The sequence below is a fragment of the Danio rerio genome, chromosome 15 (genome assembly GCF_052040795.2).
Source record: "Danio rerio strain M-AB ecotype USA chromosome 15, GRCz13ab, whole genome shotgun sequence".
In the NCBI taxonomy this organism is placed as follows: Eukaryota; Metazoa; Chordata; class Actinopteri; order Cypriniformes; family Danionidae; genus Danio; species Danio rerio.
Window position 1 is genome coordinate 6,184,356 of NC_141035.1, and position 23,145 is coordinate 6,207,500.

Genomic DNA, 23,145 nt, shown 5'->3' on the forward strand with positions numbered 1-23,145 from the left:
AAAAAAATATTATAGGAAATACTGCGAAAAATTCCTTGCTTTGTTAAACATCATTTGGGAAATATATGAAAAAGACACTTGCAATAATTTTGACCCACTGTATATACATTTTCTGTATAGCTTTCCTCTACAGATTAGCTTGGCAAGAGAATCAGGCTTGGGATGTAAATCAGGAAGGGCTAAACGTGCGTCAGCCTCTCGGACGCAGGATTGCTCACAAAGCTTTTCGTTAGAGGCATGGCCAGCCATACTTCTTCCAGATTAAACGCTGTCTCATAGACAGTAATTTTCCCTGCCTAGACCTCCTGCTGGAAGAAAAAAGCAAAAAATTGACCCAGCTGACAGAGCAGAACTGTTGTCAAATGACACTGTCAGGCCCAGACACTTATTGTTTTCCCCAAAATACAGTTTAAATAAATCTGTAATCTTATTCGAACTTGAAGATAATATTAAATGTGTATAGCTCAGAAATTATTATCAGCTTTGTGTTACTGTTTAAATGTTGGTATTCAAGCAAATATATTAAAGGGTACACAAAGTCATAAATACAGTTGAAGTCCGAATTATTAGCCCCCGGAATAATTCACCCCGCTGTTTATTTTTTTCCCCCCAATTTCTATTTAACGGATAGAAGATGTTTTCAACACATTTCTAAACATAAAGGTTTTAATAACTCATCTCTAATAACTGATTCATTTTATCTTTGCCATGATGACAGTAAATAATATTTTACTAGATATTTTTCAAGACACTTCTATCCAGCTTAAAGGCTTAACTTAATTAGGTTAACTAGGCAGGTTAGAGTAAATAGGCAAGTTATTATAATGATTTGTTCTGTAGACTATTGAATAGAAATATAGCTTAAAGGGGCTAATAATTTTGTCTTTAAAATGGTTCATAACAAATTAAAAACTGTTTTTTTTTCTAGTCAAAATAAAACAAATAAGACTTTCTCCAGAAGAAAAAAATATTATCAGACATACTGTGAAAATTTCTTTGCTCTGTTAAACATCATTTGGGAAATATAAAAAAAAAATCAAAGAAGGGCTATTAATTCTGACTTCAACTGTTTTTAATTGTCTTCAGAACCGGCTAGCTGGCTGCTAGCTCTCTGTAACTCTCACATGGTCGCCCACTGAAGCTAAGCAGGGCTGCACCCGGTCAGTACCTGGATGGGAGACCACATGGGAAAGCTAGGTTGCTGCTGGAAGTTGTGAGGCCAGCAATGGGCGCCCAATCTGCGGTCTGTGTGGGTCCTAATGCCCCAGTATAGTGACGGGGACGCTATGCTGCTCAGTGAGTGCCGTCTTTCGGATGAGACGTTAAACCGAGGTCAAGACTCTCTGTGGTCGTTAAAAATCCCAGGATGTCCTTCGAAATGAGTAGGGGTTTAACCCCGGCATCCTGGCCAAATCTGCCCACTGGCCTCTGTCCATCATGGCCTCCTAACCATCCCCATATTCAATTGGCTTCATCACTGTCTCCTCTCCACCAATCAACTGGTGTGTGGTGTGCGGTCAGGCGCAAAACGGCTGCCGTCGCTTCGTGGATGCTGCACACTGGTGGTGGATGAGGAGACCCCCCCCCCCATTGTGTAAAGCGCTTTGAGTGCCCAGCGCTATATAAATGTAAGGAATTATTATTATTATAGAACAAATTGAACAATGATTTACACAATTAACCTAATTAGATAAACCTTTAAATGTCACTTTTAGCTGAATACTAAAATATCTAGTAAAATATCACCTGCTTTTAATGTTATCATGACATTCGATTCAATGGACGTTATCAGTGGTTATCAGCTGATAGATGTGGGGCAGTAGGGGCCTTCTGCACCTACTGGTAGGTTCAGAAGGCTGTTATCCATCCACATGGTTTTTCAGCTATACTAATAGAGAAGAATTCAGATCCAGATCTGTTTTTACATTACTGTGACGGTTGGGTTTAGGGTTGTGGGGTAGACGTTAATAAAATACAATTATTAAGAAATTTAATAAATGATAATGATGATAATCATAATGATAATTATTGTTAAGGTGGTGCAGTAGGTAGTGCTGTCGTCTCACAGCAAGAAGGTCGCTGGTTTGAGCCTCGGCTAGGTCAGTTGGTGTTTCTGTGTGGAGTTTGCATGTTCTCACTGCTTTCGCGTAGGTTTCCTCCGGGTGCTCCAGTTTTCCCCACAGTCCAAAGACATGCAGTACAGGTGAATTGGCTAGGTTATAATTGTCTGTATAGTGTATGAGTGTGAATGAGTGTGTGTGGATGTTTCCCAAAGATGGGTTGCGGCTGGAAGGGCATCCGATGCGTAAAAACATAGTGGATAAGTTGGCGGTTCATTCCGCTGTGGCTATCCCGGTTTAATAAAGGCACTAAGCCGAAAAGAAAATGAATGAAATTGTCGTAGTGTATTAGTGTGAATGAGTGTGTATGGATATTTTCCAGAGATTGGTTGCAGCTGGAAGGGCATCCGCTGCATAAAACATATGCTGGATACGTAGGTGGTTTATTCGCTGTGGCGACACCAGATTAATAAAGGGACTAAGCCGAAAAAAAAAATGAATGAATGAATTATCGTTAACTTCTAGCCGCAGTTATATGTGATCTAGAGATCTGCGTGGGACTGGATTTTTAATCCCACTTCCGGCCGCACCCGCCAGGTTTTATTCCGCACCCGATCGCTCCCGCTGTATATTCAGTCTTTGTTCAGCAGCTGCCCGACCCGCCTCATTTGAAACCCGATCCAACGGTTCCTGCTAAATTTAAATCTGCTTTTCAAAATCTCACATTAAAATTGGGTGCTACTAAAACAGAGAGATAACAAATAAAAGGTTGTGCAAGGATTGTAGGCTTAATGTCAGTTTACCCCTTTGTGATGAGACATGCGCGTGAGGTGCGTTGAAGTTTGTGGCTGGTGAGCCACTGGCTCTTTCAAATTTAGATTTACAAACACATCCACTCAACATATTTGCCAACTACCTATTGTCATATATCAGCATTATTTCTATACACATAGCAGGTACATATTGAGCCAAGGAAGAATGTAAAATGTATAGTGATTAAATATCTAATATTTTGCGTAATGTTTGGTAAAATAATTTCTAAATGAATCTTTAGTGATTTTCATCTAATTACACTGTCTTGCCTCAATAGGTGGATTTAGAGGGTTTGGAAAAAAAGCAGACGTGGATTTAGCTGGTTTTGACGCAAAAGAAAATCTACCCTGTTAAAAACCAAAGAATTGTCTAAAGTGACATTATTGAAAAAAAGTTATTTTATTTACTAGATAATAACCTTCTCATTACATATAAAATGAAACTTCTGAACCCAATCAAGAGGTCTGATGGATTTAGAGGGCTTTGCATCTGAACTCTTCATATATATATATATATATATATATATATATATATATATATATATATATATATATATATATATATATATATATATATATATATATATATATATCAATTCAATTCAATTCAGCTTTATTTGTATAGCGCTTTTACAATGTAGATTGTGTCAAAGCAGCTTCACATAAATGGTCATAGTAACTGGAACAGTGTGGTTCAGGTTTTAGTGTTTAATTTCAGTTCAGTTCAGTTTAGCTCAGTTCAGTTCAGTTCATATATATATATATATGAATAGAATTACTGACTAATACCACATTTTATTCGGAAATGCAGACCTCTAATGTGATCTACAATATAGCTGGTTAACCATGTGGATGGATGGCAGAAGGCCCCTACTGGCTCATATTTATAAGCTGATAACAACTGATAACACCCATTTAATCGAGTGAAAACATTTGAATTGGCTAAAAATATTATACTGTTATCAAGGCAAAGATAAAAGAAATCAGTTATTAGAAATTAGCTCATTATGTTTAGAAATGTGTTGAAAAAAATCACTCTTTGTTAAACAGAAATTGGGGGAAAATATACAGGAGGGCTAATAATTCTGACATCAACTGTATTTTTTAATTTTTATCAAATTCAAACAACAGATGGCTCCTTTTAACAATTATATATTTTCATATGAATGACATTTTATGAATTTGTAGAAATAAGCCACTTTTGGTTTATTTTCTTTCATTAAAATAGCTTCAGAGTTCCTTTCCCCCTAATAACTGCATTGTGCATTTAGTGCAGGGTTAAATCTAGATTTTTTTTTAAACCGAGGACTCTAAGGTCCATGACATGATTTATGTGGTTCAGTATAAGACACCGGTAGCCTTACACACAGTAAAGCCTTTACAAATGAACTGCTGTGGTCATGTAAATTCTCTGAGAGAAAGTGAAGAGTTCTACTACAGTAATTACCCAGCTGTCTATAACAATTCACTGTTTTACCTTTTGTTTCTTTTTCCAGGGTGAATAAAAAGCCCATAATGTGGGCTTTTAAAAAGACAATTTAGCTGTCACACATTTAAAAGTCACATCAAGCAGTCAATTATGAACCATCAATCACTTCAAAAGAAAGCAATCACTGTCTGCCTTTAATGGAAAGAAAAAAACAAAGCACACATCCACATAAAATGGCCTGAAAAGTATTTGGACACATAAGTCACACATGAAATGTGTGAATGCTATCAGAACATTTAATTAAACACCAAACCAATTCATTTGAATTTAAAAGAAATTACAACAGCTTGCTTTTTATGCTAAACCTTTCACACATTTAATTGTTTTAACTGCTAAACCTACAGTAAAATATTTTACCACTAAATTAACATCATGATCATTTTTGGGGAAAAAAGTTATCCTAAACCTACTGTAATATATGCTGCCCGACAATTGATTGTAATAAACAAATGTATAATTAAACATTTCCACTTAGATTAAGATCCTCTTAGCATTTAATGGAGAGATAGAGAAACAACTTAGGTTTACTTGATCATCCATACATAACTTTAAAAAACAATCAGTCAGCTTCAGCATTAAATATGAAATTTGATCAGGCTTTGAGGAAGCATTTATTTTCTTAAATAAAGCATTTAAAACGAAAGAACTAAAGAACCCATTCTATATCAGGAAAAACGTTTCACGTGGAGAATCAAAATAACCTACATTTTTCTATATTTACATGGTCCTTTATGAAGTTTTTCTAACAGGAGTAAAAGAACTAAGCATGTTTCACAAATTTTTCTAAAAAACAATAAAAAAACTAACATGTGATATTAAAAAAAAAGTGAGCAAAATTAGAGAACATTTTCAGATACTGGTGTTTATCTGCACTTGATGGCAAATTCTGTGACAAAGCCTATTTAACAAGCTGACAGACTTTCCAGATTTCAATGATTTTGTCATTCTAATGTGACTGAAAACACAGCAGGCTGTTGTAATCAAGGTCAAAGAGATGTAAACCCCGTCTTCCATAGTTACTGTTGCTCTTGGACAAATAAACAGAGATGCTAATGTTGGAATACCTAGCCAGTTCCATGCGTGTTCAATAAAAAAGGTCAGACGAGGCTTTTCTTCAATCTCATAAATATTAGTAATTTATTAGATACAAATTAATAATTAATGGACAGAGCTCTGGGCTACGTTACCCAAATGCAATATACAAATTACATTCAGGAGGTTTACAACTAACTTACATTTCTCTGTTATGTCAGAGTCATTCTGGAGTCCTTTGGCTGTTGTACCCAAACATACTTCCTTTTCCTGCAACAATTCTCTGCATACCAGAACTGAAAATTAAGTGCATCTTTAATATGTTTCTCACCTTTTACAAACCTCCAGCTCCTTGTGACATGTCTAGAATTCTTGTTAGATTGGAGCAAGGACCCCGCACTATATTTATTCTTATTCTGCTATTTCCCTCTTGTCAGCAGTTCCTTCTAAGAAGTATGCAACATAGTGAGAGAAGAAGAAGTGCTTGGTTAATATATGGTATTATACAAAAAAAAAAAAAGATTGATTAATTAATTTTTAATTAAATTTTTTCTATTAAAAAATAAAGACACAAAGGTAAGAAAAATAAATTTCCTTTTCCCTACAATAACTGTCTAATAAATGGCTGACTTTAGCAAATGTGGGGTTATGTTTACAATATCTGGTTTACTCACAATGGGCAGTGTGACAGTGAAGCACACCAAAAAACAAAACAAAACTAAAACATGTTTGGTCCAGACCAAAGCAAGGGAACCAACACAATACATGTGTGTGAACGCCCTAAAATGATTTTTACAGCGTGCGTTACAGTGTTCAGTTGTGTAAATAAATAAATGTAGGCAATGTTAGCAGAGATAAAAGCACTGCTTACTTTAGAACAAATGTATATATCCTTGTCTTGTTTGGGTCTAGGAAATGCAATACAACAATTTCCGTTTCCTTTCCTCTCAAGATACCTGAAATTACTGTTAAAGGTACCCCAAGAACATTATTATGGTGGCTTGAGAAAGCCAAAATACTGTTATAGTACTTAAACTTCTTCTTCTTCGTCTTCAATTATTTTAAGAACACATCTCCTCCTAGACCGTTCATGCTACAACAACCAAACAACTCCAAACCTCCAAACTATACTGAATTAAGTTGCTATGTCTTTTTTCTAAGAGATCAAACTACTACTGAAAATTGACAGGGAAAATTTGGTATAGTCTCATTGACTTAACATTGGACCAAACTTTGTGACCTCATAACTTTGCTCAGACTGTCATACAGACTTGTTTGGACTCATTTAGCTCAGACTACCAACCTGCCAATCACTGATTACCTTTCAATTTACTAGCCACAACCTAGCAACCACTCACAGCATCCTAAGCAGACTTACATTATAAAAAAAAACTTTACTTTACATAGGACGTACTAATCCATACTAGAAACATACTAACAAACATACTAAATATAGTAGCAACATGTTAATTCATACTGTGGAAATATAAATTTATATCATTTAATTCCAAATGAACAATAATCTACGTATAACTGAAAAGTTATATTGTCTGGTTTTTAATTATATTATTTCATTGACATGCCAGCTAGGAGGGTCATTTAACCTTTGTCTTTCTGATTACAGGCTAAGCTAAAGTAATGCAAATTGTCAGTTTCACAGCATGGGGTGTCTATTTTTTTCTCTTTTCGATCAAATGGTCAGGCGGTTTCTGTCTCCAGAACATGATGAGATCAAAGCCTGAAAGAGCAGTTTACCATGCTGACTCCAACTCTTAATTTGCATGCTCTGTTTAGCCAAATCCCCTCCTCCTGAGAACACAATATAGACATGAAATCTTTGTCTTAATTCAGACTTGTGTGAGACTTGTGAGAGACTCGTGAAAGAACTTGCAGACTGCGGACCTCTAGTAGGCTCTTGCAGACACGGACATCTTAAAGACGCTGTATGACTGCAGATTAACCAACACGTCTCAATAAAGGAATTCTGCTGGTTTCGAGTCTCCTGGACTGGGTTCTCTCTTCTTCTTTTCACTCATTTTTTTTTTTTTACAACAATACTAAATTCATGCTAACAACATGCTAACTCATACTAATGCTAACAACATGCCAGCAACCACTCAGAATACACTAGCAACCGCCTAGCAGCATTTAAGCAACCACATTAAACACCTTAGCAACGCTTTAGCAATTACCCAGAACAACTTAGCAACCGCCTAGCAACTTCTCAGAATACCCCAGCAATCACTTAGGAACAACTTAAAAATTACATGGAACACCCTAGCAACCACCTAGCAATTGCCTTAAACAACTTAGCAATGCCTTCAAACTTTTTCAAAACTACTTCAATTATTTAAACTTTCAAACTACCTTAAGACTGTCAGGCTAGGCTTTCTCAAGCCACCATAAAGTTTGTCTATGCACTTTACTGTTCTAGTTTAACCATTTTTGTAGCATAAACACCATCAAACTGATGAGGGCTTCGAATGTTCCAGTGTTTCTCAATGAGACTGAAAGTACACAATGTCTGAGTTTCAGTCATGGTGCAAATGATCCTCAACTGCCATTGGCTTATTTGTGCTAAAGGGGAGGAGCTTACCAATAGATCGATTACTCACCAGTTTAACTTTTGATAAACCTTTCAATAAGAGAATCTGGACTACAGCAAACCAAGCTTCTCATCAGCAGAAATAATCAAAAGGCTAGACCTACCATTGCTGAGAAGTTGTGTGGTCTGAAAACTTGTCCAAAGATCACTATAGTGATGAAAGCAAGTTTCATTTATTGGAGTCCAATCAACTGGAAAATTCTAACCTAAAATCTCTTGTGTTTAAAATGTAGAAAAAGGATGTGTCAGGATTTTGGAGGGTGACCTGTCAGTTCAACAGGGAGTGTTTGTCACCTTCCATTGCCAAGCTATTGGTTGGTATCCGGAGCCTTCGGTGTTGTGGATGGTCAATGGCACCAGCGTGGACAGAGGCGACTACAACACCAGCAGTATTCAAGGAACCAACGACCTGTTTAACTCCACCAGTGAGCTTAAGTTAGAAGCAGACACCAGCACCACAGTCGAGTGTTGGGCATCTGTGTCTGCTCCTCTGTCTCGGCAAAACAGCAGTGTCAAATTTACTGTAGGTAAGCATGCGAAAATAAACGAATAAGCATTATTTGGGGATGCTTTTGTTTCTTATGACAGCTTTTCTTTTTAACTTCACAATTTAATTGTAAAAGACAAATTGATTTGATATTTGCATTGAAAATAGTAACAAATAACTTGAAAATGCTAAAAAAAAAAACTCGATCATTTCACGAATTTAAAAGCATAAACAACTGAAAAACACCCTTCAATTGCAAGATAATGGGAATTCTTAATTAACTTAAATACAATCAGGAAAATGAAACAAAGACAAACAGGAAATGAAGAAATACAGATTAAAAAGTCAATGAAGCTAAGCCAAAGTAGACTGAAGTAACAAATTAATTTATTATACAAACAGCAATAAATTTGTGAGTTAAATCAGATAGAGCTCTTTAATGTACTGTGTATCTGGAAAGTATTCATAGCACTTCACTTTTTCCACTTTTTTATGTTACAGCCTTATTCCAAAATGGATTAAATTCATTTATTTCCTCAAAATTCTACACACAATGCCCCATGATGACAATGTGAAAAAAGATTTTTTTAAATTGTAGCAAAATGTATTAAAAATAAAAAAAACTGAGCCTTTGCCTTGAAGCTCTAAATTGAGCTCAGGTACATTCTGTTTCCACTGATTATTCTTGAGATGTTTCAGCAGCTTAACTGGAGTTCACCTGTGGTAAATACAGTTGATTGGACATAATTTGAAAAGGCATACACCTGTCCATATAAGGTCCCAGGGCTGACAGTGCATGTCAAAGCATAAACCAAGCATGAAGACAATGGAATTGTTTGCAGACCTCCGAGACAGGATTGTCTTGAGGCACAAGGCTGGGGAAGGTTACATAAAAATTTCTGCTGCTCTGAAAGTTCCAATGAGCACAGTGGCCTCCATCATCTGTAAATGGAAGATGTTTGGAACCACCAGGACTCTTCCTAGAGCTGGCCGGCCATCTAAGCTGAGTGATCAGGGTAGAAGGGCCTTAGCCAGTGAGGTGATCAATAACCCGATGGTCACTCTGTCTAAGCTTCAGTGTTCTTCTGTGGAGAGAAGAGAACCTTACAGAAGGACAACCATCTGTGCAGCAATCCACCAATCAGACCCGTATGGTAGAGTGACCAGACGGAAGCCACTCCCCGCCTGGAATTTGCCAAAAGGCATCTGAAGCACTCTTAGATCGTAAGAAACAAAATTCTCTGGTCTGATGAGACCAAAATTGAACGTTTTGGAGTGAATGCTAGGCGTTACATTTGGATTCCATTCCTACAGTGAAGCATGGTGGTTGCAGCATCATGCTGTGGGGATGTTTTTCAGCAGCAGGAACTGGAAGACTAGTCAGGATAGAGGGAAAGATGAATGCAACAATGTACAGACACATCCTGAATGCAAACCTGCTTCAGAGTGCTCTTGACCTCAGACTGGGGCGACGGTTCATTTTACAGCAGGACAATGACCCAAAGCACACTGCCAAAATATCAATAGAGTGGCTTCACAACAACTCGGTGAATGTCCTTGAGTGGCCCAGCCAGAGCCCAGACCTAAATCCTATTGAACATCTCTGGAAAGATCTGAAAATTGCTGTACACCGTCGCTTTCCATCCAACCTGATAGAGCTTGAGAGGTACTGCAAAGAGGAATGGGCAAAAATTCCCAGAGACAGGTGTGCCAAGCTTGTGGCATCATATTCAGAAAGACTTGAGGCTGTAATTGCTGCCAAAGGTGCATCAACAAAGTATTGAGCAAAGGCTGTAAATACTGATGTACATGTGATTTTTTAAGGTGTTTTATTTTTTATAAATTTGCAACAATTTCAAAAAATCTTTTTTGACATTGTCATTATGGGGTATTGTGTGTAGAATTTAGATGAAATAAAGGAATTTAATCCATTTTGGAATAAGGCTGTAACATAAAAAGAATGTGGAAAAAGTGAAGCGCTATGAATACTTTCCAGATGCACTGTAACTGTATATTATCACTTCTTATGGTTTGTTTTGTGTAAAGACATCATGTGCCGATGTGGAATATTTTCTTTTACATTTTTAATGCATTGGTTTGTGCATGTAAAAGATCTCCATGTCCCAAAAGTCTCCCTCCAGAATGGATTTACTCCCTAAAATGCTGCTTGAAAATTTGTTTTAGATTGATCTGCCCGATCATCCACATACAGTAAAACCAATGGAATAATTAATTAGACAAGCACTGATGTGCTGGCCGATAATTAGTATCAGCCAATAGAAGCAATTTTCTGCTCAACTGGGCATTGGCTGATTAGTGATAATTGCATAATGTCAATCACAGAGGGAACAGAGAAAAAAAACATGTTGTGTGCTAAGAAAAAAAAAAAATATCATAAGGCTAAAAAATTAACAATTGTGTTTTGCAGTGGCACCAAAACCCACACAGGACTACACAGTTGTGATCGCTGTAATAGTGTCGGTGTGTACAATCATTCTGCTGGCAGTTCTCATCCTGATCCTCTGCTACAGAAAAAAACTGACGAGTAAGCAAATGGCTTTTGCATTTCTCTTGAAAATTCTCTTTAAAGCTTTCCTGGAAGTTGTTAAACCAATGTAGCATGTCAAAGTTATGTTAGATTTGGTTTACATCCAAACCATTAATCTGTTAGTAATAGGAATGACGGCTCAGACTGAAAAGTCTTCATGGGATACCTTAATTGGTCCTACTAAGCTCAATTTGTAAACATTGTCAGACTGAAAAAGATTATAAAGACCTTTTCTAATCTGAACGAGATGACATGTAAACACTTGACTGCAGTTTTTGTAGAACAAAGTGCCATAAATGACTGTTATGCTCTTCTAAAATTCTCCTTTCACTTGTGAACTAGAGCAGAACAACATCAGATCAGTCCTCTCAGCCACAAATGCTTATTTTGGCCAAGGGAATGTGCACTTTTGTTTTTTATTTTTAGAAATATAAGCAATAAACCACAAAGTTGAAAGTAAATTAAAGCTAGGGTCTGAAGTGGGCTTTTTAAATTGTAGAAGCTAACTCATGAAGATAAACAAAAAAATTACACTAACTGGTATTCCCACTGTCTGTAACGGGGTAGTGACGCTGACAACAGGGGTGTGGATCCAAATGCAGGTTTACTAGAGAGGTCAGGCAAGCAATAGTCAACACAGGAGCAAACAGATGTATATGGGCAATCCAGAGTCGTAGTCAGATACACAGGCAGGTGGTCAGAAGTCAGACAGCAGATAGGGATGGCTGACGTGAAACTGACGTTTCGACACAGTGTCGAGATCCCAAAGCGCAAGTATTTCGAAACACTGCACCGAAGCATGATCCGAAACACCCAGGTCAGTGACTAAAGTGTTTCAAAGCAATGTTCAGTTCAGAAGCGTTTCGACACCTGGAGAATGTGCATTTGAGTGACTGGGTCAGCAATAAGCTTCTATCTTGTATGACCTAGTGGACCGTGTGTGTGCACGTTGTTACTGTGCTTCAAATGGCTTTTGGGTTTGAATCTCGACTTATAAAAATACTCCGAAATCATGATTTTATGTATTTTAAATTCATTCATTTTCTTGTCACCTAAGTCCCTTTATTAATCTGGGGTCGCCACAGTGGAATGAACCGCCAACTTATCCAGCAAGTTTTTACGCAGCGGATGCCCTTCCAGCGGCAACCCATCTCTGGGAAACATCCACACACACATTCACACACACACTCATCTACGGACAATTTAGCCTACCCAATTCACCTGTACTGCATGTCTTTGGACTGTGGAGGAAACCCACGCGAACGCAGGGAGAACATGCAAACTCCACACAGAAACGCCAACTGAGCCGAGGATCGAACCCAGCGACCTTCTTGCTGTGAGGCAAATGTGCTACCCACTGCGCCACTGCGTCACCTTATTTTAAATTATGTTACTGTCTTACAGTGTAGTCTAGACAGGATACAGCTGTCATCAATTTAGCATAATTTTTGTAACATTGTAAAACAATAATTAATATTTTTACAGTACTGTGATGGTTGGCTTTATAGGGTTTGGGTAGACGTTAAAATACTATGGAAAATTTAATTAATAATGTAAATAATTCTTGTTAACTTCTGGTCACAACCGTGTCTGATCCAGCATGCATATTAATTCACAAAGTGTTTATTCAGATGTCAGACCGATGTTGAAACAAAAACGATACAAGAACAAAGAATTTCAAACTGATATTAAAGCATTTCAAAATATATTTATCAGCCTGGATTCGAACCCACTATCCCCGCATGGAAGTCTGCAACTCTAACCGCTCCACTACATCACTTGAAGGTTTAATGCTACAAAGTGGGGTTTAATACCTCAGTCTGCTCAACTGTTCTTTGCTGAAGCTGTTTCAGTGCAATACATAAGAAATGAACACTAGGTGTCAACGTGGAGTGGAGGTTTTGAAACATTTCGAAGCTTCGACACATTTGCTTCGACTGTTTTAGTGTTTCATGAAGCCTCGCTTTGCCCACCACTAACAGCAGACAGAGATAAACAGATAGGCAGTGATCAAACCACGGCAAAGCAAGAAAAAGGAAATAGGTTGTACTCTCACTAAACAGTAAACATTACTCAGCCACAGTGAGTGTTTCTGGGCTGTTAAAATAGTCCATGTAATCAGTCCGAGCAGCTTCAGCTGTGTGAGTGTTTGCAATCACTGGTGACTTGGAGCAGGTGTGTTTGTGTTGCATGACTGAATATGTAGTCCGTAACAAGGCGGATTTGTAGTTCATGTGAATGTTAGCGTTTACCAGCGATCTCTGGTTTTAGATCATGACACTGTCCAAACACTGACCAGATCTAATCTTAATCTTGATCTAATCTTATGTTTATATGGCATGGTCGCTGGTGAAAGTTGTGGTCTGGCGTATTACATTTATAGTGTATACACCAAAAAACCCAAAAGGTTAAGATAACTCAAACCATGTGAGAAAACCGATTGCAACAAAACACTTAAGTTCAAATAGTAATCCTAGTGAGTACTGTGAACTTAATCCAATTGAGTAAATGAAGCAATCTGAGCACAGTAAACCCGATAAATGAAGAGAACTCAAATCAACTGAGTACTGTAAAACCCAATAAGTTAAGGCTCAAACTGTTTGAGCTAGGAGTGTCCAAAGTCGGTCCTGAAGGGCCGGTGTCCTGCTAAGTTTAACTCCAACTTGCTTCTAGTATACCTAGTAAGAGCTTGATTAGCTGGTTCAGGTGTGTTTGATTAGGGTTGGAGCTAAACTCTCCAGGACACCGGCCCTCCAGGACCAAGTGTGGACACCCCTGGTTTGAGCTAACCGGTTGCAGCAAACCATATGAGTTATAAAACTAATCTATATGATTACTGTGAACTTACTCTATATAAGTTGGAGTAATGAGGAATTTAATTAAGCCATTACCTTCAACACTGAGTTCAAAACTCTTTTCAAACGAGTAGAATTAACTTTCTGTAAATTTTGAGTTAACTACACTCATTTCATTTGAAAAAGTTGGTTTGTGTGTTTATTCTCCTTAGATTCTCTTGTATATTTGTGTTCACGATTAAAGTCTATTGATAGCGTATTCCTAAATAATGTGTGTGTTTTTTCCTACCATAATATTTGAGAAAGAGTGCAGTTGTAAAAGAGCAGTGCTTGCTGTAAATTGGACCAGCAGCAAGGACACATTTTAGTAGGTTGAGCTGTCAGCAGTAAGGGGGCAGTTTAAAGGTTTTACTGCACCTTTCACTTGTCGCAAAAAGTGCTTAGCCATCATTTTGGAAAATGGATTAACCATTTAACAGGAAAACCCTTTTAACAATGTCGTTGTTCTAAATGTTCTCTGTTTTTTTACTCATATATCAAATCACACTTTATTAGTAGCTAAAAAAGAGAAATATTCTACTAAGAATTGACAACAGTGAAAACAACAACACATGTTCTCTGTACTTTGAATCTCTGTGCTTTAAAATGTAATTCAAGCAGATTTGTTGACCTAGTAATGGTACATGAGGTAATGTGTACTGTCAAATTTACAAAGGAGAATTGTAAACTTGTTATAACTGTAAACCTATTACATGTTTTACATTTATTTAGATTTCATACTAAACAAAAAATAGAAATGAGTTCAAGTAGCACAAATGGATTTGCTATTTACACAATGTGATGCAAAACGGGAAAATTACTGTTGCGCTGGTCTGAAAATAACAAAAAATAGCGCAAAACACGTCTTGTGCCTTATTGCACCTGGTGCATGATAGAGCCCAGTAAGTCAGTATACAATATACAGTATTTTAAATCCGAAATACTGGAAAAAATATTAGATGCAGACAAACAGATGCAGCTGTGAAGTTTGTTGCAGTCTCTTGTCTCTTATTGCACCAGCTAATAAAATGTCATTGCTTGTCAAGCTTATAACCAGTTGACTTGTGCTGCCTTGGGCTACAAACGGAAATATCAAATCACGTTTATGTTGTTTTTTCCTCTCTTCCACAGAATCAAGCTCTGAAAATAAAGCCAGGTAAGACATGTTTGTGTATATTTGGTGCATGTTTGGGACCTTTCTATTATGACTGAACCTGCAGCACTACCAGTGGTGGAAAGAGTACTGAAAAATCATACTCAAGTAAAAGTACTATTACTTGCCAAAAAATGTAAAGCAAGCAGAGTAAGAGTATCTGTTGTAAACGTTATATGAGTAAAAAGTAGACCTTTCAAAAGTACTCAAGAGTAGTGAGTATTATGCTTTAAAAGCTGATGCGTTTACATGTAATTTGTGGATGTGTGTAAACGTAACATTCTGTAGTGCATTTAGTTATTGCCCAGCAGACACAGAACATCATAAGATGTTAATAATTAGATTTAGGTTTTGATGTCAGGTGACCAAAATTCAAGTCTAGCCAGCGTCTAAGGATAAGGTTATTTTGATGACCAATAACAACATCAACTGATGTTGATAAGTGGTTGATTTTAGGTTGTGATAAAGAAAGTAACCAAAATTCAAGCCAACATCTTCAACCCACAACATACTGACGTCAAATACTGACATTTATTTGTCAGCTATGCCAGCCAAAATCTAACATCTGATAGACATCATAGTGGAAACATCCACACAAGGTCAAGCTGTAACATCAATAGACATTGATATTTGGTTGATTTTAGGTTGGACGTTGGACATTGACTTATATAGGCCTGTCGTTGGGTTCGGATGTCAACCTGATTTTTATTTCCAAACAAAAGGCAACATCTCCACGACGTTTGCGTACAACATCAATCTGTCATCATGTTGAAATCTTGTGCCTGCTGGGTGTTTAAAGGGCCATGACACCCCCCACTTTCGGTTAAAGTCTACTTCAGAATTTTTTCAAAAGATGCATGATTAATGTGGAGCTCCGCGTGGAGCTCCGCGAGCATCGGGCAGGAGTGGGCGTAGCCAGCAGGGGAGAACGTGAGCGAACAACTGTTGTAGTCAGTTAGCTCAGAAAATAAGACAAACCGTGAGGAGACGCATGAGTTTATAGTTTACAAAGTTAAAATGCAAAGAAATGAACAGTGATTTAGTGCCCTGCTACATTTGTTATTCGTAATTTCATATACACAACCACAATTTATATCATTATAAAGATAAATGTGTTCATGTAAACCCTATAAATGAGGACTTCTCCCTCGATCCCTGTATCCAGCAGACTCAGTGCAGCAGGTCTCCTGACCTGTCTATTTTAACCATTAGCCCTGCTGGTAATCTGGAGGATTTAGGCAAACACAGCAGCACAGTGATGTGTCTGAATGTGAACGAACTCCTGATAAAAGACATTTACATTTACATTTACATTTAGTCATTTAGCAGACGCTTTTATCCAAAGCGACTTACAAATGAGGACAAGGAAGCAATTTACACAACCAAGAGCAACAATGAATAAGTACTAAAGGCAAGTTTCAGGTCTGTAAAGTCTAAGAAGGGAAGTGTTAGTAGTTTTTTTTTTTTTTTTTTTTTTTTTTTTTTTTTTTTTTTTTTTTTGTGTACAATTAGTGTGATATTCAAAGAGGCAATTGCAGCTTAGGAAGTGAAGTGGAGACTAAATAGTTGAGTTTTTAGTCGTTTCTTGAAAATAGCGAGTGACTCTGCTGTTCTGATGCAGTTAGGGAGTTCATTCCACCAACTGGGCAGATTGAGCGTGAGCGTTCGCGAAAGTGATTTTTTCCCTCTTTGGGATGGAACCACGAGGCGACGTTCATTCACAGAACGCAAGTTTCTGGAGGGCACATAGATCTGCAGAAGTGAGTGCAGATAAGAAGGTGCTAGGCCAGAAGTCACTTTGTAGGCAAACATCAGAGTTTTGAATTTGATGCGAGCAGCAACTGGCAGCCAGTGCAAACGGACTAGCAGTGGAGTGACATGTGCTCGTTTAGGTTCATTGAAGACAACTCGTGCTGCTGCATTCTGGAGCAGTTGAAGAGGCTTGATAGAGTTAGCTGGAAGCCCAGCTAGTAGAGAGTTGCAGTAATCCAGTTTGGAGAGAACAAGAGCTTGAACAAGGAGTTGAGCTGCATGTTCAGATAAGAAGGGTCGGATCTTTCTGATGTTATAGAGTGCAAATCTGCACGATCGAGCAGTTCTAGAAATGTGGTCAGAGAAGTTTAGTTGGTCATCAATCGTTACTCCAAGGCTTTTCACCATTTTGGATGCAGTAATGGTTGCCCCATCCATCTGGATTGAAAAGTTATGGTGTAGAGTCGGGTTGGCAGAAACTACAAGCATTTCCGTTTTTGCGAGGTTCAGCTGAAGATGATGATCTTTCATCCAGTGTGAAATATCCAACAGGCAGGCTGAGATACGAGCTGGAACCGAGGGATCATCAGGATGAAAAGAGAGGTATAGCTGGGTGTCATCAGCATAGCAGTGGTAGGAGAATCCATGTCTCTGGATGACTGGTCCTAGAGATGATGTGTAGATGGAGAAGAGAAGTGGCCCAAGAACAGAGCCTTGAGGTACCCCAGTGTTTAGATGCTGTAGGTTGGACACCTCTCCCCTCCAAGACACCCTGAATGACCTGTCAGAGAGGTAAGATCTAAACCATTGTATAACAGTGCCCGCAACGCCCAGTGACTCAAGCGTAGATAGCAGGATCTGGTGGTTGACAGCGTCCGCCATTCTCTAATTCTCGTGCTGCTCTCCCGACAAAAATGCTAGCAGCACACACACAGCTTTGCTGTATGATCGGCCCTGACAAGATCGATGGGGAAAACATGCGACAAACCCCGTGGATCATGGAAACAAACGCATATGAGCCTTCATGAAAGGCTAAAAACTGTGTGCTTGGGTCCGTGTCTCACAGCTCGGGCTTGACTCTGGCAAGTCTCATGAATAATTAAGCAGCAGGCTCTTCTCATAGGATAAGAAAACTCCGCTATGAATAATAATGAGAAACCGACGCGTCATCATTGCACTTGCGGTACTGCGCTACGTCGCCGATTTTGATCCGCCCCAAAAATCATTTTAAACCCGGAAGCTGAAATTAGCTGACAAAAGCTCAAAATTATCCAGTTTTCCCCACAATTAAAGCTGACAGGTGCTAACATTGTCTTAACTGATGCTCAACACACACAAATCTGTTAATATACAAAAAAGGTTCTCCAGTGTGTCCTGAACCTTTAAGGCCATTTTGTCATCATACAGTAAACATCTGACATCTTCTCATCAGTGACATGCATCTAAACATTCTCTGGGTCAATGCGTGAAAAGATTTTGGACATCTTCTTGAACACTTTTAATGCTTCCAAACAGTTTGCTGCAATTATAAAGCACAAATGTCATGAGGTAGTTTATTATGATGCAGTTTACCTTCTATGTTCCATTTGATTGGACAGAAATCACAGGAGTGATTTTTCTAATCCTCATAGACAAGAAAAAAATCAAGTAGAGACTGCAGGTTGGAGTAAAAGTACCAATACTGCACTAAATATGTACTCAAGGGAAAGTAAAAGAACAGATTTTTAAAACTACTTGGTAAATTACAATTTCTAAAAAAAACTACTTGATTACAGGAATTTGAGTATTTGTAATTTGCTACTTTACATCACTGGAGCCTACTAATCACAATAATAAGAATTGGATATCATTAATTTGCTGAAGCACTTTGCTGGTTGTAGAAAATCTAAAGCAACCCAAAACAAACAAACAAAAACAAATCGTACTTACAGCTTAGATATAAAATAAACCATCAGAACAAGTTATTCATAAGTAAAAAAGTGCTTAATATTTCTGAACACTGCAGATAATTATTCCATGCCAATGCTAGGCATGCAAACACAATAATTCCTTATTAACAAGAATTTAAACATCATGGTGTGCTTAAGGCCCAAACCCAATTCTACCCCTTAGCCCTTCCCCTTACCAATTCTCTTTAGCTTGAAGGCGTAGGGCTAAGTGGAAGGGCTAGATAGCCCTCGAAACTGCGATTTTTCAGGACGACACTTGAAACAGTATTTTTTTAATTAGTATTTTTTGTCATTATTACGAACACAGAAGTTTAACAGTTTTTACAGTTTAACCCAAAGAATGACCAGTCTGGTAGATGAAGAAGAGCCGGAGTCAGAGATTTAAATAAATAAATCAAGTTTACTGAAGATAGTTTGCAGTTTCATTCGCAGAAGCCAGCATCAACACTTGCAATGAGTTCATCCATAATGGCGTTTGCATTTTACAGTCTTGCTGTAAAAAAACGCTAAAATAAAAACTGCTAAATTTCACTGTCTATAATCCATAATAATAGTCCCACAACATTCTGACGCTCGAATACCCTGTCAGAAAAGTGGTCTGGGAATGGCCTTTTTACAGTGTCTGCTATAATGTTAATGTTGTTTTCATGTATTTACATATATAAATATGGCCATGGTGTAAATACACAGTACAGTTATGTGATTATTGCCACATTAAATCGATATAATAACATAGTATATGCCTTCAGTGATTTCCTGAAGATAAATACCCAGAAATAACACAACTGGAATACTACAGCGGTCTCAAACGTCAATCTCATATGAAGCAAGAGATCACGATGACATATGACGTGTGCAGGTGCTGTAGTGGTGCCCTATTTCTTAGTGGTAAATTATAAAGCCCTTCCCCTTCACACTCTGTTTCAAGGGCCAAGGGGAAGGGGTACAAAAAAGGAATTGGGATTGTGACTAAGTGAACCCTTTAGGTTCACAGACCTTAAATTGGCTCTGTCAATTTTCTGTCAATCAAGTGCATGCTGAATTTTCAGCTTATTTTTCAACACATCGAAATTTGTTTTAATCCATTTATGTCACCTGAGTGCTGGAGTCTTGCTGCTTTTGCCTTTGCTTGCTTACATGAAGTCTGTAGATCTGCCTCCCAGTTAAATAACATCCTTCAACACTGACATTTGTATCGAAGAGACAGAATCAATACTGAACTTACTCTGTTTGAAAAATGACATCGCTATCTTCTATGGAAGGCCTTATTGCTGGATTGAACTTCTTTCACAAGGTTTTTATCTCTGTAAAGCTGCTTTGACACAATTTGTATTGTATAAAATGAAGAAGAAAGTCTAATAATAACTGTTGAATTTATTGTTTTTCTTTACATTTTGTACATTAATGAATGTATTGTCCTATTTTTAATATAATTGTCTTATTTTGTATTGGGGGAAAACTCATCTTGTATTTAATTTATCTTTCCAGCTCTTACTCTTCATGGACTGACAATTTAAGCAGTGAGAGGAGGTCTGTTGCTGATGAAACCAGTGGAAAAGTGAATCTAGGATACCACACTGAAGACATAACAAGTAACAGCACTGAAATACATCTCAAAACACAACCCATTAATCAAATGATGTGTTAAGTAAAAACAAGTGGGGATGATGATGTCGAGTTAAAGTGCGTAGCATAAGTGGTGAACCCTTATAAAAATGAACAATTCTATCCACTTCAAAGTGAATATAGCCAATAATTGTTGGTGCCGTAGGGATAGTTTACAGTTTAACCCAAAGAATGAGCAGTCTGGTAGATGAAGAAGAGCCGGAGTCAGAGATTTAAATAAATAAATCAAGTTTACTGAAGATAGTTTGCAGTTTCATTCGCAGAAGCCAGCTTCAACACTCGCAATGAGTTCCTAGGCCGCTCTGCTTACAATCACCAATCAATAACAATTATACTCTCACATAACGTCATTAACTGCGTCACACATACAGGTGTTCTAACCTGATTGGTTAAAACACAGATAAACTAGGAAAATTTCCACATGGGGTTCGTGCGTACAATTCTGAACAATATCTAAACATAAACGTCAGGCATCCTTTAGACTGATTAGAGCTGACTCCAGACCTGTGAAATGGATCAACAATCAAATAGAACACACACACTTAAAGTATAATCTGTTTCTAATCCAAGACTGACTGTACTCTCAGCCTTCTTTATCAAAACTGGTTTAAAACCGGTATAATCTACATTCAGGCAGTTATAATTGCTTACTACACAAAGTCTATCTTGAATAAAAAACGTTTAAATAATTCACCGTAAAAATAGCAAAATCACTTTAGACATTTTAGACAATATTAACTCGTAGAAATAACAATAGAAACAGTTGTTTCCAGCCCTCAGTTCCACTCAAGGTCTCCGTGACCTCTGACCTAGATTGGTGGCTTCTGAAAATAGGTATAAAGAGACTGGCAAATGCACTGAACATTCTTATATTAAGCAATGTGGTAACTTATTCATTAATTAAAATCAATTCACAGTTAAATACTGAGAAACAGGATGATGAAAAGGATAAATGTTGGTCCATGATGAGACGGATTGGAAAGCAGAAATCAGAATCCTTCAGTGCACCTAAACAAAACCATAACTTTATCCTTTAAAAGTTTGGCCACCTAACATCTCTAGGAATAGTAAGATAATTCAAATGAGTTATTGCATAAATAAAAAAACTACAAAGAGTCAACTCAGGGCGAAGCAGAGGCGCAGTAGGTAGTGCTGTCACTTCACAGAAAGAAGGTTGCTGGGTCGCTGGTTTGAGCCTTGGTTCAGTTGGCGTTTCTGTGTGGAGTTTGCATGTTCTCCCTGCGTTCGTGTGGGTTTCCTCCAGGTGCTCCGGTTTCCCCCACAGTCCAAAGATATGTGATACAGGTAAATTGGGTAAGCAAAATTTTCTGTAGTGAATTTGTGTGTGGATGTTTCCCAGAGATGGGTTGTGGCTGGATGGGCATCCGCTGCATAAAAACTTGCTGGATAAGTTGGCGGTTCATTCCGCTGTGGCGACCCTGAATTAATAAAGGGACTAAACTGACAGGAAAATGAATGAATGAGAGTCAACTCAATTGTATATATTTTTTTGGGTCCCACTTTATATTAAGTGTCCTTAACTACTGTGTACTTACATCAAAAAATAAATACAATGTACTTACTGTGATTATAATGTATTTGAGAACACTTGTGGTGCTTTTGAGTTGGGATAGAGGTTGGGTTATGGACAGGTTTGGTGGTTTGGGTAGGTTTAAGGGAGGGTTAAGGTGTAAGGGATGGTCAACAGTGTATTTACAAATGTAATTACAAAAGTTAACTACAGATGTAATTACATGCATGTATTTAATTAAGCATAAGTACACAGTAAATACATGTATTTACACAATAAGTACATTGTAACAAACTATTACTTCCTGTGTAAGTACATTTTAGTTAAGGCCAATTAATATAAAGTAGGACCTTTTTTGTTTCTCTTGATTTTTTCATGCTTATTAATTTTAAACATATTCATTTGAGTGTACTCAATTTTTAACTGTGATATTAAATTTCTTTTGTGTTAGATTAGTTTTAGTTTTGGCTGTGGTACTGACTAATCTATAGTATATGCACAGATATATTCTTGTATTCTATAGAAATTTAAAATGGGTGTGAGGGGTGTACTTATTTATGCTGAGCACTGTAATTGCAAGAGTAGGACGCTGGGCAATCAGGGTCTAAATAGAAATTCTTAAGTTGAATTTAATACCTTTTACTACCTTTTTAAATACCTATAAAAAAAATTATACCAACATAACTTGCACAAGCTGCAACTGTAGTGGCGTAAATGAAATATCTTTTCAAATGAAATAACTTATAGCAGATAACATAGACATTGAGTAAAGCAGAGGGATTAATAAAGGTGTCACAATAGGCCTTTGTCCATAGATTTTAATCAATGTCATACAGTTGAAGTCAGAATTATAAGCCCCCCTGAATTATTAGCCTCCCTGTTTATTTTTCCCCAATTTCTGTTTAACAGAGACAAGATTTTTTTCAGCACATTTCTAAACATAATAGTTTGAATAACTCATTTCTAATAACTGATTTCTTTTATCTTTGCCATGATGACAGTAAATAATATTTTACTAGATATTTTACATGACACTTCTATACAGCTTAAAATGACATTTAAAGGCTTAACTAGGTTAATTAGGTGAACTAGGCAGGTTAGGGTAATTAGGCAAGTTTTTGTATGACGGTGTTTTTTCCGTAGACTATCGGAAGAAAATATAGCTTAAAGGGGCTAATAATTTTGGCCCTAAAATGTTTTTTAAAAATTAAAAACTGCTTTTATTCTAGCCGAAATAAAACAAATAAGTCTTTTTTCCAGAAGAAAA

General features: G+C 37.4%; 1 protein-coding gene across 5 annotated transcripts in view; it reads left to right on the top strand.

The window, feature by feature from the left end:
• Nucleotides 1–23,145, top strand: part of igsf5b (immunoglobulin superfamily, member 5b) — an 83,362-nt gene that overhangs the window by 26,729 nt on the left and 33,488 nt on the right. For 3 of the 5 annotated variants that reach the window (XM_087283639.1, XM_087283637.1, XM_087283638.1), the window contains 4 exons: nucleotides 8,232–8,525; nucleotides 10,914–11,030; nucleotides 14,999–15,023; nucleotides 20,210–20,313. In XM_087283639.1, the coding sequence (XP_087139765.1) occupies nucleotides 8,232–8,525; nucleotides 10,914–11,030; nucleotides 14,999–15,023; nucleotides 20,210–20,313 (540 nt within the window). Of the gene's footprint in view, nucleotides 1–8,231; nucleotides 8,526–10,913; nucleotides 11,031–14,998; nucleotides 15,024–20,209 lie in introns of all 5 variants that reach the window. The other 2 variants (XR_015508952.1, XR_015508951.1) reach the window with 2 other exon arrangements.